This window comes from Acanthochromis polyacanthus, chromosome 18 (assembly GCF_021347895.1).
Source record: "Acanthochromis polyacanthus isolate Apoly-LR-REF ecotype Palm Island chromosome 18, KAUST_Apoly_ChrSc, whole genome shotgun sequence".
In the NCBI taxonomy this organism is placed as follows: Eukaryota; Metazoa; Chordata; class Actinopteri; family Pomacentridae; genus Acanthochromis; species Acanthochromis polyacanthus.
Window position 1 is genome coordinate 18288986 of NC_067130.1, and position 17890 is coordinate 18306875.

Here is a 17890-nt window from a genome sequence, read left to right on the forward strand (position 1 = left end):
AAGGCAGGGGACACCCTGGACAGGCCGCCAGTCTGTCGCAGGGCTACATACACAGACGAACAATCACACTCGCATTCACACCTACGGGCAATTTAGGGTACTCAGTTAACCTCAGCATATTTTCGGACTGTGGGAGGAAGCCGGAGTGCCCGGAGAAAACCCACGCATGCTCAGGGAGAACATGCAAACTCCATGCAGAAAGATCCCAGGCCCACTAAAAGAAAAGTATTTGTTTTAATGAAGATAACATGAAATGAATCAGAAATCCAGTCTAGACATTGTTTATGTGGTAAAAGACTATTCTAGCTGGAAACGATTGATTTTTGATGAGAAATCTACACAGGGGTACAGAGGAACATTTCCAGCAACCACCACTCCTGTGTTCTAATGCTACATTGTGCTAGCTAACGGTGTTGAAAGGCTAACTGATGATTAGAAAAGCCTTGAAAACCCCAAACTTTTGAACAGTAGTGTATCTGCATTTGAGAAACTGGAGTCAGTGAGTTTTGCTTTAAATATTACTTCTTCAATGATACAATAAGATCCTCTATGATCTACGACCCCAACATTTTCCTAATAACACGGAGCTTCAGCTGTAAATACGTGTTCATATTCTTGTTCCTGGCAGTCAGTAGAAGTTGTACATGGCACTAAAAAAACCAGCAGGTATTAAAAGCTTAAAGTAGCAGAATGACATAACTTCTGCTTCCTTTTCAACAAGATATAAATATATTGCAGGCACAGGCAGGGGCAATATAATAACATATGAGTTGCTTTACATTCACTTATCTGTGTAACAAGTGAAGCATACGAATCATTAGATAAGCTGGAGGAGGAGGCATTTGGAGAAACTCTCCAGGGCTGTGAGGCAGCAACAGTAAATGTCAGGGGAAACTCACAATATATAACTCTCTCCTGCAGAGCATTTTATCTTTCTTTTCATCTTTGCAAGGAGTGAAGCAGGAGAGGGGCGTGTCTGGTCATGGATCCAGCAGAGGGTTGGAGGTAGGACTAAAAGTGTGCTGGGGTTTTGTGAGAGCACTTTTGGGGGTTTTATGGGGCATGAGACGAGGTCTTACAAGGCTTTTTTATTAAAAGCCCTGGTCCCTCCACCTGCCTGCCTGCTGCCAGAGATTCCTGGTACAATGCTTTTTGGCTTGGTGAACAAGGAGGAGGAGGAGGAGGAGGGTGAAGGGATACAGCAGGATACTGTAGCTCAGCATGAACATGAGGAGCATGCCAGGCCTCTCACATCACTACGCTGAAGAGGGAGCTGAGCTGAACTCAGAAACCCCTGGAGATCGGTCAAACCGGCACAGCCCGAACCGAAGCAAATCAAATCAGAGCAATAAATGGGCACCTAATAAACTAGCCGATTCTCGAGGTAGGAACTGGCAGAGCGGTGCAATGCCTTGTGTTACCTGCATCCCAACCAGCTGGTAACCTCCCGGAGCTCTTACTTTCTTCATTACATAAGGATAAATCCAAGTCCTAATCCCTAACCCGAGGATGAGTACAGACAATCCCTGACTCAATCCCACCTAACCTTGCAATATTCCCAAGTTCTGAACGGACAGAATGAAATCCAGGCTGGATTGACATCACAGAGGACAAACAAGGCAGTTGCATGCAGTTTCAGGTCAAAATGTGTCCCTCAAACAAATACAACAGCCTCTAAACGCACATTAAATAAATTACACTTGGCTAAGAAAATACTAAATTTAGAAAATATTGCCTTGATTTGACCAAATCTGGCTTTAGATCAGCATTTTCGCAAACAATAAAGACTGGATTGTATCCCAAACTGTGCTGAAGACACTTAACATGACTCTGTTTTTTCTGCACTTTGCATAAAATTGCTTTATAAATTAAAACTATTTGCAGCATTGTTTTTCAATGTGTTCTCACTTTTTAAGCAGAGCTGCAACTACTAATGGCTTAAACATTTCAATTAATAGCCAATAATTGATAGTTGATTAATCAGTTTGAGTGTTTTTTTTTTCTTTTTCAGAAAAAGTCAAAATTCTCTGAATTATTCTCTGAATCTTAAATGTGAATATTTTAGTTTTATTTCCTCCGTTATGAAATTAAACTGAATATCTTTGGATTGTTGGCAAAACTAGACATTTGTCTCGTGGGGCGATGGGAAGCACTGCTTGACATTTTTCATTATTTTATTTGACATTTTAAGCACAAAACAACCAAAGTAAAATCGAGAAAAATAATTGTTGGTAGAAACACTGAGCTTTTAGCGAATGAAGCCTTTTCACCTTTTTGTTGGGAAGTTGATATAAATGGTTTTCCCAGTGGAAGGATTACACTTGCAGAAAATCTTAATGTGCACAAGAGTTCAAGCAGCGTGTCAGCGATCCCACTTCAACTAAAACGGAATCTTGTATATAAATAACCACTGTATAAACATCTGGAAACTGGAGCTTTAATTAAGAACTTTTCAAATCTTTTTTATCATCAGGATTTCGGACCTTTTTATGTACCCGTCTGATCTCCTGTAACTGTGTATCGAGTGCATAAACACATTACATGTAACATACACTACCGTTCAAAAGTTTGGGGTCACCCAGGCAATTTTCCAAGTGTTTCCATCCCAAGTGTTTCATTTAAAACTCATTCACGTGTTAACACAACTGCACAAGGGTTTTCTAATCACCAACTAGCCTTTCAACACCATTAGCTAACAATGTAGCATTAGAACACAGGAGTGATGGTTGCTGAAAATGTTCCTCTGTACCTCTATGGAGATATTCTATTAAAAATCAGCCATTTCCAGCTAGAATAGTCATTTACCATATTAACAATGTGTAGACTGTATTCCTAATTCATTTAATGTTATCCCTATTGAAAAAAAAATGCTTTTCTTTCAAAAATAAGCACATTTCTAAGTAATCCCAAACTTTTGAACGGTCATGTACATAATTTTTCCAAAGAATAGTACATTATTTGGTAAAAATCAAGCATATAACTGAATTTATTATTTGCTATATGGTGTTGAGCTCAAACTGCACTGATCAATTACTGTATGGTGACAAAAATGGACCACATTGTACCTACTGTCAGATGTACGTCGCTTTGGATTAAAGCTTCTGGGAAATGAAATTGTAGAATTGTGGACCAACATTCTCCCATTTTTCTAATCAGCTTCTTGCATTTCCGTTTGAGCTGCAGCAATTTATCCAAAAGCCAATTAGTTGTCAACCATTAAATAAATCTGCAGCTATTCCGATAATCTATTAATTAGTCATTAATGAGTCATCTGTATGACAGAAAGTCCAAACTTGCAGATTGCAGCTTCCTATATGTGAATATCATTTTGTTTTCTTTCCTTCTCTGTGACAGTCATATGGAAATCTTTCACCATTTTCACCAAACAGCGCATTAATTAATCAAAAAATTCCAGTCCCTCAAACAAGCCCCAAATCATGATAACTTTGCAATATGATTCCAGGTGTTAACTGAGTCTGTGTTTACTCTTACCTGAATGGGCTCTTGGGTCAGTCTCATTGGACCTACACATTCTTCTGTAGCTGAAACCTGCACAAGACACAGTGACAACAGAATCAGTCAAAACTGGTCACATAAAAGACATACAAAGGAAAGAACAGGTGTAGACACTTCTTACCATTTTACCGTTAATGTCCAGAAGCATATTGGCATATTGGTTTCCTTGCAAGACCTGTCTGACCCTGCTGCACTTCAGTCCCTTTAATCTTCTTTCTAACAACCTACTTTCAGTTTCAAATCCAGCAGCAACAAACAACAGTATTCCTTCGTGCCGTACGAGGCAGATGTATGGAGTAAAACAGCACAGAAACAACCTTCTAAAACAAAACTGTGCACAGACTGACTACAGATTGTGTGATGACCTCTCCCACACTGCACACAGGGATATGTCCACACAGTTTTAGCAGTCCAGAACGCAGCCGTCCACTGCAAACCTCCTTAGACGGTATTAGCCACCAGCCGCAGATTGAACTCACAGGTTTACCTGCGTAATCCTACTGTGGCGCATCACACACTCTGCCGTATATATATGTGAGTGTTTTTGCAGCCTGTCTGGGCAGCTCTAGCAGCCGTCTTAACCACATGCGTCATCCTGGGGTGAATAAGCAACTCAGCTACATGTGCGTCCACTTGAGCATATGCATGCACACACATGCTTACACCACACTTAAAAACACACAGTGAATCAGCAGAGTACGATAACATACTGTATCACAGCTCTGTGTGCCATGTCTGGGTACTACCCCTGACTTATCCCGCTACTTTTGAGCAAACGTTGCACTGCTGAGTCAGTTTTCTCATGGAAACGTCTTTTTTTTTTTTTGGTCAACACAATTTATTGAACATTTTTCAGAAAATACATTTTACAAGAATATGCATGAAGAGAAATAATTTTACAGCTTTAAAGACATAAAACAAAAAAGACAGAAAAAAAAAAAAAAAAAACACACGCAAAAGAAAATTACTAAAAGAAAATAATGCGTATGAGCGAGACAAAAGGACACAGAGAGATCATTTTGTAGCGTACATAAAGTCAAAGATTACTCAATCATCAGTAGAGAAACAAGTCATTGTCTTGAAGTAATGAAGTAATGGGTTCCAATGCGTATAAAATTTTCCAGAGGTGCCTCTTAATGAAAATTTAATTTTTTCAAGTTTTAGAAAAGACATAGTGTCTTTTAACCAAGATGTTGTGGAGGGTGGTGCGTTACTTTTCCATAATAATAATATTTTACGCCGAGCTATGAGAGAGGTAAAAGATATTATATTTTTTTGTTTATTTGACAATTTAATTCCAGGTCCGGGTACTCCAAAAATGGCAATGAAAGGACTAATTTCTATATCATGTCCCAATATTTCTGAAATAATTTTGAAGTATGACTTCCAGTAGTATACTAGTTTTGGACAAGACCAAAACATGTGCGTGTGGTTGCAAGGAGTCTGGGAACACCTATCGCAAATATCCGTAGAGTTTGGATATATTTTTGCTAGTTTGGTTTTACTGTAATGTGCTCTATGAACCACTTTAAATTGTATAACTTGGAATTTCACACAAGATGAGCAGAGTTTTATTTCTTTAAGTGCTGCTGACCACCAGTCTTTATTAAAAGTAATACCTAGTTCAGTCTCCCACTCTGTTTTAATTTTAGTCAAGGCAGGTGATGAGTCTGAAGAGAGTAAATTATAAAGAAAAGATATATGATGCTTAGATTTTTTCACAAGTGGGTAAAGATGATCTACACCTGAAAGAGGAGGTAAAGCAGGGAACGAAGGAGTATTGACTTTAAGAAAATTACGAAATTGAAAATATCGAAATAAGTCAGGTGACTTAAGGTTAAATTTAGACCGCAGATCTTCAAAACTGGAAAAAATTCCTTCCATGTAGAAATCCCCAACCGTTTTCAAACCCTGCCTGTCCCAGACAGCAAATCTTGTGTCCATCTGAGCAGGTTTAAATAAGATGTTGCGAATAGGGGTATGACAAGGAAGTGTCTCCCACTTATAATTATGTTTAATTTGCTGCCAAATTTTCAAGGTCGCAGATACAATTGGGTTGTTCGTATATTCCTTGGGTTTAAGTTTTTGTGGGTGACACAACAAAGCCATCAAGGAGAAATTACAGGAATCAGACTCCAATAGACACCACTGTGTCTCAGGATAAAATGCCCAAAACAACATTTTGTGCATATTACATGCCCAGTAGTAACGCTGAAAATCAGGCAATCCCATACCTCCATCTACTCTGGCCCTTTGTAGTAAGGATTTTTGAAGTCTCGGAGGTTTATTGTTCCATATAAATGATGAGATAATGCTGTTAATGTTGATAAAAAATGATTTGGGTATGTATAGAGGAAGACACTGAAATAAATACAGAAAACGAGGGACGATGTTCATCTTAACGCTGTGTATTCTTCCTGCTAAAGTAATTTGAAGTTTATCCCATTTCTGAAGGTCCTCCTTAATTTTACCAAGGAGTAGAGCAAAATTTTCATCAAAAAGACTTTTCATGCTTCGTGAAATGTTGATACCCAAATATTTAAACTTATTAGTAGAAAACGCAAAAGGTATATCGATCTGGGGGATCTTTTTTGCTGATTCATTGATTGGGAAAAAGTCACTTTTTTCTAAATTAAGCTTATACCCTGAGAAGCTTCCAAAAATCTTAAGCGTATCCAAGACATGAGAGACAGTATTGACCGGATCAGATATGTAAAGTAAGAGGTCGTCGGCATACAAAGAGACCTTGTGCTCAACTCCTCCCCTCCTTATGCCTTGAATAAGATGGTTATTTTTCAAAGCTATAGAGAGGGGCTCAATTGCTACGGCAAAAAGGAGGGGGGAAAGTGGACACCCCTGCCGAGTTCCCCGTGTTAGAGGGAAAAAAGCAGATCTAAAAGTATTAGTGCACACACTCGCCTGAGGTGATGTGTAAAGCAATCGAATCCACGAAGTGAAGTGGTCGCTGAAGCCAAATTTTTGAAGCGTCATGAACAAGTACGACCACTCCACTCGGTCGAAAGCTTTTTCGGCGTCCAGCGCAACTACAGCTTCTGGAACTGGTACTGGAGATGGGGTTAGTACAATATTAATAAGTCTACGAACATTGGTAAAAGAGTGTCTGTTTGTTATGAAACCCGTTTGGTCTTCTGAGATAATATTATGTATAACAGTTTCAAGGCGGCAGGCAAAAATTTTAGCTAATATTTTTACATCTACATTTAAGAGCGAAATGGGTCGGTAAGATGAGCAATTGTCCGGATCTTTACCTGATTTATGTATTAGTGAAATGGTAGCCTGTCTGAGAGTTGGGGGTAGAATTCCTTGTTGAAAGGACTCATTATACATGTTCAGTAGCAAGGGAGCTAATTTCATAGAAAACTGTTTATAAAATTCAACTACAAAGCCATCAGGCCCTGGTGATTTCCCGCTGTTCATTGACTTAATAACTCTACAAACTTCATTCAGGGTAATGGGAGCATCTAAAGCAACTCTCTCCTCAACTGAGAGCTTGGGCATTTCAATGCTGTTAAAAAAGTGCAACATAGCTGAATCATTTAAACTATCTGACTTATATAATTGGGAGTAATAAGTCATAAAAGTATTGTTTATTTCGTGGGGATCTAAAGTAATTTGATTTGTTGTATTTCTAATTTGAACGATCTGTTGAGCAGCTCTTCGGCCTTTCAAATGATTTGCAAGTAAACGACCAGCTTTTTCACCATGTTCGTATAAAACCCCTCTTGCTGTATGTAATAATTTTTCTGCTTCCGAAGTACTAATTAGGTCAAACTCTGTCTGAGCTTCTAGTTTCTGCTTTTTCAGGTCATTTGTTGGTGATAGAGCAAGTTGATTGTCCAAGTCCGAGATCAGTTTAGTTAGCTCTTGTTTACGCTTTTTGATGTTTCTTTTTGTATATGCAGTATATGAGATGATCTCACCCCTAAGAACAGCTTTTAAAGCTTCCCAAAGTAAACTTGAATTTGTGGTATCAGATTGATTAGCCTCAAGATAGTTGTCTATAGCTTGATTCATACGGGAGATTAGATTTTCATCAGATAGTAGTGTGGGGTCAAGCCTCCAGGAACGAAATTCTCTGGGGGCAGAGATAAACTGCAACTCTAACATCAAGGGAGAATGGTCCGAGATTACCCTTGCCTGATATTCAGAAGTGGACACCAAGGGCAGCAAAGTTTTATCAATTACAAAGGAGTCAATACGAGAGTGTGTTTTGTGCACATGGGAATAGAATGAGAACTGTTTGTCTACTGGATGTAAATGTCGCCATATATCAACAAGACCATATTGGGACATGAATTGCAAGAGAGCCTGTGCCATCTTAGGAGGGGTGGGATCCTTGGGGTTGGATTTGTCTATGCTTGGGTTTAGAACTGTATTTAAATCCCCGCCCAAAATCAGATAATGTGAGTGTAGTTTTGGTATTAAAGAAACAAGTCTTTTTATAAAGTTCTCGTCATCATAATTTGGCCCATACACACTTACTAATATGACTGGTTGTTGGCACAAAGTCCCTACTACAATAATATATCTTCCATTGTTGTCACATATGGTCTCTGACATGTCAAAGGGAACATGTTTTTTAATTAGTATAGCTGCACCCCTTGTTTTATTATTATATCTAGAATGAAAAATTGAACATATCCAAGATTGGCTCAGTCTTTTCTGATCGATATTACGTAAATGAGTTTCTTGGAGAAAGATCACATCTGCATCAAGATCCTTAATGTGAGAAAGAACTTTAGTTCTTTTGATGGCACCATTAATACCTCCTACATTCCAAGACAATATTCGCACTATGCGTCCATTACGATTTCCTGTTTCTCCACCTGCCATGGATTAGTTGTATAAAATCAGCTAAGCTCTCGAACCAAAAATATACTAAGAGTCTAGAAAAAAAAGAAAACATTAGACAAAAAAAGAAGATATTAAAATAACAGGAAAAATAAAACAAAAAACACTCAGCCACCAAACAACCCCCCCTTACTTCCACCCCCCAAACAGAGTGGACAGGGTATTCCTAACGCTAAAGGGCTCCCGGAAGGTCACTTTCGAAACGATCTAACTCAGTACCCACTCAAAGAGCCCCCAGAGCAAACACATATAAAGAACATATAATTCTCGCTACTCAATGTTACACAACAGCAATATTAACATAGAGTAAATGAATCTCCACAAGGCGACATAAACCCTCTCACCCCCATTCCCAAGCAACCCACATAGGCTATTCAAGAATGCAGTTCACCAATATTAAGGAACCTAAATTATATTTAAAAAATGATACTAACACAAAAATAGGGAAAAATAAAATGAATGTATAAGTCGAATATAAAAAAAATATATATATATATATATATATATATCACAAAATTGGTAGAATAATTAAGTTTAGATCCAATAGATAAATAAAAATAAATAAGTGAATAAATAATAATAACGATACAAAAAAAAAAAAAAAAAAAAAAAAAAAAAGGGTAAGAACAAAAAATTTCTAAAATATGTATTTCCCATAACACTAATTTAAAATAGGGCTGGACAATCCTGGGAAAAACACAATTCAGATCATCCATCATACACTGACCGATCTCGTCCCTGACTCCACTGTAACAACGAAACAACTAAAGCCTCACGTCACTCCAAACAAACTGATCACTTTGGCCCCCTTGAGGCGCCGAGGGAAACAAAAAAAATCCTCAAGAGGGGAACAAAAAATCCTCAAGAGTTTGTTCCTTGTCAAAATAACTTTCTGTTGCTCTTTTGTAATTTTCTGTCATTTTTCCTGTGATTTTGTGTCAATTGTTTCACTTTTTGATTGCTTTTTGTCTTTTTTCCCCCCCGTCCCTTCTGTCATTTTGTCACTTTTGTCACTCTTCTATCATCTTTATCACTTTCTTAAATAATGTTTGTTAGTTCATGGAAACGTCTTTGTTGCAGGATGTTAACATGCTCATAAACTCGGACTCACAACCAACAGAAGAACGCTCCACATTAAGGTCTTTCTCCTGTTGAAGAGAAAACATCTACTCTCTGCGGAAAAACAGAGAGACAAGATAAAGATAGAGGGGGAGGGGAGGATTTCAGTAAATTCCACCAGAAGCTCCAGAATAATGCACACTGCGCAGAAAACATACTCACAGTCATACAAACTGCATGACTAAAGCAGTGAGACAGGCAGGAGTGATGACCTAACCCCCCATCATTATTGGTTCATTTGTCAGCGGTAATTAGGCTTAAAGGTGGACATGTTTCTGCCCACATCTGGTCTCAAGTAGCCACAATATGTCACAATACACAGTTAGGACCCCTTAGTGTCATAGTTGAACACAATTTAGTGTCACTTTCAATTTGCATGATAGTCTGACAGACTTATAAAAAATTCAGAAATGTCAGAAATAGATGGTATAAGTCTGTTGTCAAATGTTCTCAGGTAGCGTTGCTCTTTTTTTTTTTTTTTTTTTACCTTGTAACATGCAGTTTGAACAGCTGGCACTTTGTATTTTTGTGTTTCTTTGAGTTTTGGTGCTTGGCTTTTGACCGTTTTCCAGATTTATCGACCACTGATCTTGGATTAAGGGCACTGGACTAGCTGCTGAGACCCTGGTAAATGTACGACCATTGCCTGGCTTTCAACAGCGAACTGGATTGTGCTCTGAGAAAGTTGTCGAGCTAACATCCGGCTGGCAAACTAGCTGCTAAACAGACAGCTAACAGTGCATTTCTAACCCAATCATGATCTTTTCCTGAACTTAACCAAGTCGTTTTGGTGTCTAAACTGAACCAAACAGTAAGTGACAGCGTGACTTAACCCTCTGAAACCCCAAACCTGCTGCCTACCTTAAATGCATGGAATTTTTAAAGACAATTTTTTTTAAATAATCGCTAAAATTAAACTATTTGTAAGAGCTAGAAACTGTGAGAACAGAAACAATGGTCACATTTTCAATTTCTTCATGGTCCTTGATTTTATCATGTGTTTGAAGAACTTAATCTAATCATGATATTCTCTCAAAATCACTTTACATGTCTCATTTCAAAATTTGCCAAAAATAAAGAATTAGCATGAACTAGAGTCTGTCAAAAACAAAAATTCTGCACTCCTCAGTGCAACTGAAAAGCTATTCGTTGTCAGTTGTGACCACTAGAGCAAAACTAGCATCACAGAGCCTGATGTGCTTCTCTGTTTTTAATATTAGGGGCAATGAAACTGTCTGCATATATGTGTACAACTGCACGTACTTCTGCTGTCAAAAAGCAGAAACCATGAATTGGCCTAAAATCAGCAGACTTTCAGCCAGGAGACTTGGGTTAGCACCAGACCACCATGACAAAGACTTTTGCGATGCTTGATGATCTCCAGCCAGAGCTCATGCATTTAAGACAAGCTAGACTCATCAAGACAGCAACCCTGTGTTTCTGCGGCATACATGTAGAGGGTCAGAATCAGAATCAGAATCAGAATCACTTTTATTTGCCAAATATGTGAGCACATACAAGGAATTTGACTCCGGTATTTTACAGTACCCTCTTGTACAAGACAAATAGAAATTCAAATAATAAACATAAATTTTGTAACAAAAAAAAATACTAACATAACTTTAACATTACGTAATAAGAAGATTTAACATAACGTAACGTAACGTAACGTAACGTAACATAACATAACATAACATAACATAACATAACATAACATAACATGACATAACATGACATGACATGACATGGCATAACAACATAAAAAACTTAGTTTAAAGTGATCAGTGGAAATGGTGCATTTCTAGTTATAATTTTATTGTTTATAGGACTGTTTGTTGAGGTTATGGATGTTTATGTTCATGATTCAGACTGTGACTGGTTTCAAATGTTCATCAGAGCAACAGCCTGTGGAAAGAAACTGTTCATGTGTCTGGTGGCGTACAGAACTCTGTAGCGCCTGCCGGAGGGGAGGAGGTGAAACAGGTTATGTCCAGGGTGTGACGGATATGCAGTGATGTTGCCTGCCCTTTTCCTGACTCTGGACATGTACAAGTCCTGAATGGAGGGCAGGCTGGCACCGATGATTTTTTCTGCAGTCCTGACTGTCCGTTGCAGTCTGTGCCTGTCCTGCTTGGTGGCTGATCCAAACCACACAGTGATGGAAGTGCAGAGGACAGACTGGATGATGGCGGTGTAGAACTGGATCAGCAGCTCCTGTGGCAGGTTGAACTTCCTCAGTTGGCGCAGGAAGTACATCCTCTGCTGTGCCTTTTTCCTGATGGTGTCGATGTTGGACTACCACTTCAGGTCCTGGGAGATTGTGGAACCCAGGAACCTGAAACTTTCCACAGCAGACACCGTGTTGTTGTGAATGGAGAGGGGGGCAGCACAGGGGGGCTCCTTCTGAAATCCACTGTCATCTCCACAGTCTTGAGCGTGTTCAGCTCCAGGTTGTTCCGACCACACCAGAGAACCAGCTGTTCCACTTCTCGTCTGTACGCAGACTCATCACCGTCTCGGATTAGGCCGATGACAGTTGTGTCGTCTGCAAACTTTAAGAGCGTCACGCTTGGGTCACCTGAGGTTCAGTCGTTGGTATAGAGGGAGAAGAGCAGTGGGGAGAGCACACACCCCTGGGGGGCGCCAGTGCTGTTTGTTCGGGTGTTGGATGTGATGCTCCCCAATCTCACCTGCTGCCTCCTGTCTGTCAGGAAGTCTGTGATCCACTCACAGGTAGAGGATGGCACAGTGAGCTGGAGGAGTTTGGAGTGGAGGATGTCCGGGATGATGGTGTTAAACACCGAACTGAAGTCCACAAACAGGATCCTTGCATAAGTCCCTGGGGAGTCAAGGTGATCCAGGATGTAGTGTAGTCCCATGTTGACTGCATCATCCACTCACCTGTTTGCCCTGTAGGCAAACTGCAGGGGGTCCAGCAGGGGGCCTGTGATGTCCTTCAGGTGGGCCAACACCAGTCTCTCAAAAGATTTCATGACCACAGATGTCAGGGCGACGGGCCTGTAGTCATTTAGTCCTGTGATGGAGGATTTCTTGGGGACTGGGATGATGGTGGAGCATTTGAAGCAGGAGGGGACTTCACACATCTCCAGAGATCTGTTGAAGATCTGCTTGAAGATGGGTGTCAGCTGGTCAGCGCAGACTTTCAGGCAGGAGGGAGACACACCGTCTGGCCCTGGTGCCTTCCTGATCTTCTGTCTCTGAAATAGCCAACACACGTCCTCCTCACAGATCCTGAGTGCGGGTGAGGGGTCAGCAGGGTGCAGGGAAGGGGTGGCAGGAGGTGTGAACAGTTGTGAGGTGGTGTTGTTGGGGTGGGTGAGAGGTGAGAAAGATGGCCTTTCAAACCTGCAATAAAACCCATTGAGCTCCTCGGCGAGGTGATGGCTCCCTGCAGTGTGGGGGGAGGGTCTCCTGTAATTTGTGATGGTCTCCAGGCTCCTCCACACTGACGCTGGGTTGTTTGCTGAAAAGTTGTTTTTCAGCTTCTCAGTGTAGCTCCTCTTAGCTACTCTGATCTCCTGAGTCAGTGTGTTCCTGGCCTGGTTGTACAGGATCCTGTCCCCACTTCTGTAGGCCTCCTCCTTTGCTCGACAAAGCTGCCTGAGCTTTGGTGAAAACCAGGGTTTGTTGTTATTGTAAGTGAGGAAGGTTTTGGTTGGTACACACATCTCCTCACAGAAACTGATGTAGGATGTCACAGTGTCGGTCAGTTCGTGCAGATCAGTGGTTGCAGCATCAAAAATACTCCAATTAGTGCAGTCAAAGCAGGCCTGTAGCTCCAGCTTTGCCTCAGTGGTCCATCTCCTCACAGTCTTTACCACAGGCTTGGCAGATTTTAGTTTCTGCCTGTAGGTCGGGATGAGATGAACCAGGCAGTGATCAGAGAGTCCCAATGCTGCCCGGGGAACAGAGCGATAGGCGTCCTTTAAAGTTGTGTAGCAGTGGTCCAGTATGTTTGCGTCCCTGGTGGGACACTTGATGTACTGTCTGTAATTTGGCAGTTCGTGGCTGAGGTTTGCTCTGTTGAAGTCCCCTAGTATGATGAGCAGGGAGTCTGGATGTTGTTGCTCCACGTTCCTTATCTGGTCAGCCAGCTGCTGTAAGGCCTCAGTGACACAGGCCTGAGGATGGATGTAAACTCCCACCAGCATGAACGAGGAGAACTCCCGCGGTAAATAAAAAGGTTTACAGTTTATAAAAAGGCTTTCTAAATGAGGGCTGCACGACTTTTCTAGCACTGTGACGTCCATACACCAACCTTCGTTCACATAAAAGCAGATTCCGCCACCCCTCGTTTTCCCGGACAGCTCCGTGCGGTCCACCCGGTTCAGGTGGAAGCCTGGGAGGTGGAGTGAGGTGTCCGGGATGTACTCGCTGAGCCAGGTCTCCGTGAAGCACAGAGCGGCAGATCTGCAAAAGTCCGTGTTTTTTCTGTTAAGGAGCAGCAGTTCATCCATCTTATTTGCCAGCGAGTGGACATTCGCCAGGTGAATCGCCGGGAGCGCGGTCCGCAGTCTCCGCTGTCTCAGTCTGACGAGCGCTCCTGCGCGTTTCCCACGACGGCGTCTCCGTCTAATCCTGTACAGAACTGCTGCTCCTCCGACCAAAATCTCTGCAAAACTTTCTGGTTCGAAGAAAACCAGTACAAAAGTTTTACAGGCACATGCGCCAATGTTTAAGAGTTTCTCCCTGGTATATCTGACTAGTGGAGGGGAGCAGAAAACTAAGCAAAAAACACAAAACACATAAAGTACAAGAGAGCGCAGTACCGAGGCTGCCATCCGCGGCGCCATCTTCTATTTAAATAGTAGAGGCTGTATGACACCGAAAAGTGCTCAAGAAGCCAAACAATACAATCAGTTTACCGAAAGCAGTTTGTTGATGATTGAAAATTTGCAACCTTGTGCTGTCACCAGCATGTGGTCCCCACATCACCATTATTTGTGTCTGAGCAACAAACCATTGTTGGAAAGCTGAGCAGGAATCACTGTGAGCAACCATGGTGTGGTCCAACAGGACAAAGAAATGAGATCAACCCAGTCAGAGATGACCCGTGACAGTTTGTAACAAAGACCAAGAGCATCTGGTGGTTTAGTGTCAAAGGACTGAGTAGACTGAATCACTGTTGAGTGTGTTGGTGGCAACATGAAGCACAGACTCCAAATATATCGGTGGGATTGAGGGTTGACTTGAAAATGAGTAATTTTGTTTTACTTGAAGACGACACAACCAGATGTGAAACAGGGCAGGAAGGAAAGCAGCGGAAGAGGGGACAGTTCAGTAATCACTGCTGAGAGAACAGTTTGGGGGGGGGGATCAGTCTTTGGAGTTAGGAGATGATGGAGGGAGTGCTGGGAGAAGCTGACACTGGACACCTTCTCTTCTTAAAGTGGGTGACAAAATCCTCATGGAATGACAGGAGGGGCAGCGAGTGAAGGAGGATTTTGGGTGGATTACACAGCAAAAGCCTCTGAGAGGTAAATGGAGTGGTAGAAACAAGATTGATGGAGAGGCAGATGTAGACAGCCAAGAGGCAGGCAATGAAAGACAGAAAGAGAGAAATAAGATGGAAAGGGTGAATAGATGTAAAACATTGGAGTAGAAAGTTGGACAAAGGAGATAGGTGAATAGAATAATGAGGAAACCAAGCCACAGTGACAGACACTGGTAATTTTTATTTGGTAAGAATATCAAATTTGTGAAATTGTACTTTAATCATCTAGCTGGGGCATAGCATGGCTACTGGAACAAGTCACATCCATTACAAAGTATATTATGAACACAATAAAGATAGACGGATTAGAGTCACCCACACAGTTTTATGTTTTCCATGAAAACTCACACTTTCATTCATATGCTAACATAACTGTGCAAGAGTTTTCTAATCATCAGGTAGATTTTTCAGCACGATTAGCTAACACAATGACTGATGGTTGCTGGAAATGTTCCTCTGTACTGCTATTAGGATATTCCATTAAAAATTATCTGTTTCCTGCTAAAAGAGTCATTTACCACATTAACAAGACTGTTTTCCTGATTCATTTAATATAGAAACTATAACTACAATGATCATTCCATTGACCCTCTGAGCCTCCAAACCTCCAGCAGGTTTACAAGCATGCTTTCCTTATAAAGGAAAAAATTTAAGCAAAAACTACACGACTTATCATATTTTTAAAACCGAAGGAAAAAAGGGGATTATAGATTTCTGGCAGTCCTTCAACTAGTAATCTGTAGCGTGTGGTACCATCAGGAAAATGAACCAAATTTAAGTTTAAAATCAAGATACGTTATCAAAATCACTTAATTCTAATGCTTGATTTGAAAATCTGGTTGCACCTGATTCTGTAAAAAATAAAAATAAATTCTGCACTCCCCAGTACATCTAAAATCCTAATGTTGAATCTGTAGTAAAGATCAAGCTCATAAACACTGGAGCCTGTTTTTCCCACAATGCAACAAATATCATTTTATTTTCTTCTACGGGTTTTCAAAGTGAACTGCCAGTCCTGAAGATTTGTATAATCTGTAAGAACATTCATGGACATTGATGTATCAATTTAGGTTGATAAATATCTAATGTGTAATGTGTAAGTTCAGCAAATTTAAAAATTTGTTTAATGTGTCTGTCTTTGAACGATTTAAAGAAAATGTCTAATTGCAGTATTTCTAACAGATAATGCAAATTGCATTTTTTGTAAAGCTTCAGTTCAAAACTTATTGGCTATTAAATTTAAAGCATACTCTGAATCATTACCACATGAGACACCAAATAAGTAAGTAATGATGATAAAGGTTAAAATAACTCCAATAAGAAAATAATAGTACCTTCTGCAAACAGTTTCTGACATTGAAATGAGTAGGTCATTCATCTCTCAGGAGCAGTGTGTAAGTATTGCACATTCTGCAATCAGGCTAAATAAAGTACACTACTGGTCAAAAGTTTTGAGACAGGCTGTCATTTATTTGAATGAGAATTTTTTGAGTGTCTCAAAACTTTTGACCAGTAGTGTAACAATTAAAAATATGTAAAGGTGTACACAAAAGTTTACATAGACTGGAACAGATACCATGTATATCATGGCCATCTTAAGTTCTAATGACTCCTATCCATCCTAATTTTCTATGATGGAATCACTGAAACTTTATCACAAAAAACACTCACATTTTGGTTCTTTCATAAATTTATTAAAGGACTTCTGGAGATAAGAAAATCTGCTAGGTCGGAAATACACATAGAATGACTTTGGTGATGTAGAAATTTGTGTTAATCGATTTCTTAGTGGGATGGCCCCTTAACGTCTCACGATTCATAACAAATAACTTCAGTTACTGACTTCTCTGAGGGAATTTAAATTGAGTCATTATGCTACACTCATGAAACTCAACCACAAACTTTACAGTGGGAAGCTCTGAGGAACTCTGAAAAAGTAAATCACTGATTTAAAGAAGCCAGGAAAGTTACTTGGAGCCATTTGAAAGCAGCTACAGGCACTAAAACCATGTGTACAAACAGCTGTTTGTACTGTAAATATAAAGTGCATGGTACAGTTGTGCCACTGCCAAGATCAGGAAGAAAACACAAGCTAACACCTGCTGCTGAGAGACAACTGGTCTGGAAGGTCAAAGGTCAACCAAGAATGACCACCAAGAAGCTCTGCAATGAATTAGCAACTGTCGGAACAGAGGTGTCAGTGTCCAGTGTTTTCCATCATCAGGGCTGACAGGCTGTGATGAAAGAAGGAAGTCATTCGTTTAGAGGTGATAGAAGTTTGCTGATGATCACATGGACAAAGAAAAGACCTTCTGGAATTGAGCTATTGGGCCACAATGACCAGAAACATGTTTGGAGGATAGAAGGTGAGGCCTTTAACCTTTAACCCCAAGAACAACAAACCTACCATTAAGCATGGTGGTGGTAGTATTATGCTGTGGGCCGTTTTGTGCCAGAGGAACTGGTACTTTACACAAAGTAAATTGTATAAGTAAGAAGGAGGATTACTTTCACATTCTTCAGGATAACCTAAAATCATCAGCCAGAGGACTACAAACACACATCAAAAGTGGTAGAGAAATAGCTAAATCAGGCTAGAATGAAAGTTTTACATCAACCTTCCAAGAGTTCGGAGTTCGAATCCCCATCGAGAACCTATGAACTGAAGAACCAAGTCAGGAAGCCAACAAGTTTATTTGGACTGCTTTTCTCTTTAACTGAGGTGAAAATGGCCAAATGGCACTTAAAAAAATTATTAGAATTGGTGTATGTACATTTTTTGACCAAGCAGATTTTATCATATTTCCTGAAAACTTGTAATAAATCTGACAAACGAGTAAAAGGAGTCACTGGAAACTCAAGTCTGCT

At 40.3% G+C, this 17890-nt stretch overlaps 1 protein-coding gene across 2 annotated transcripts in view; it reads right to left on the reverse strand.

Annotated features, from left to right (window-relative positions):
* pde8b (phosphodiesterase 8B) overlaps positions 1-17890 on the reverse strand; it is a 106418-nt gene that overhangs the window by 59605 nt on the left and 28923 nt on the right. For both annotated transcript variants that reach the window (XM_051938193.1, XM_022208211.2), the window contains exon 2: positions 3493-3549. In XM_051938193.1, the coding sequence (XP_051794153.1) occupies positions 3493-3549 (57 nt within the window). The remainder of the gene's footprint in view (positions 1-3492; positions 3550-17890) is intronic.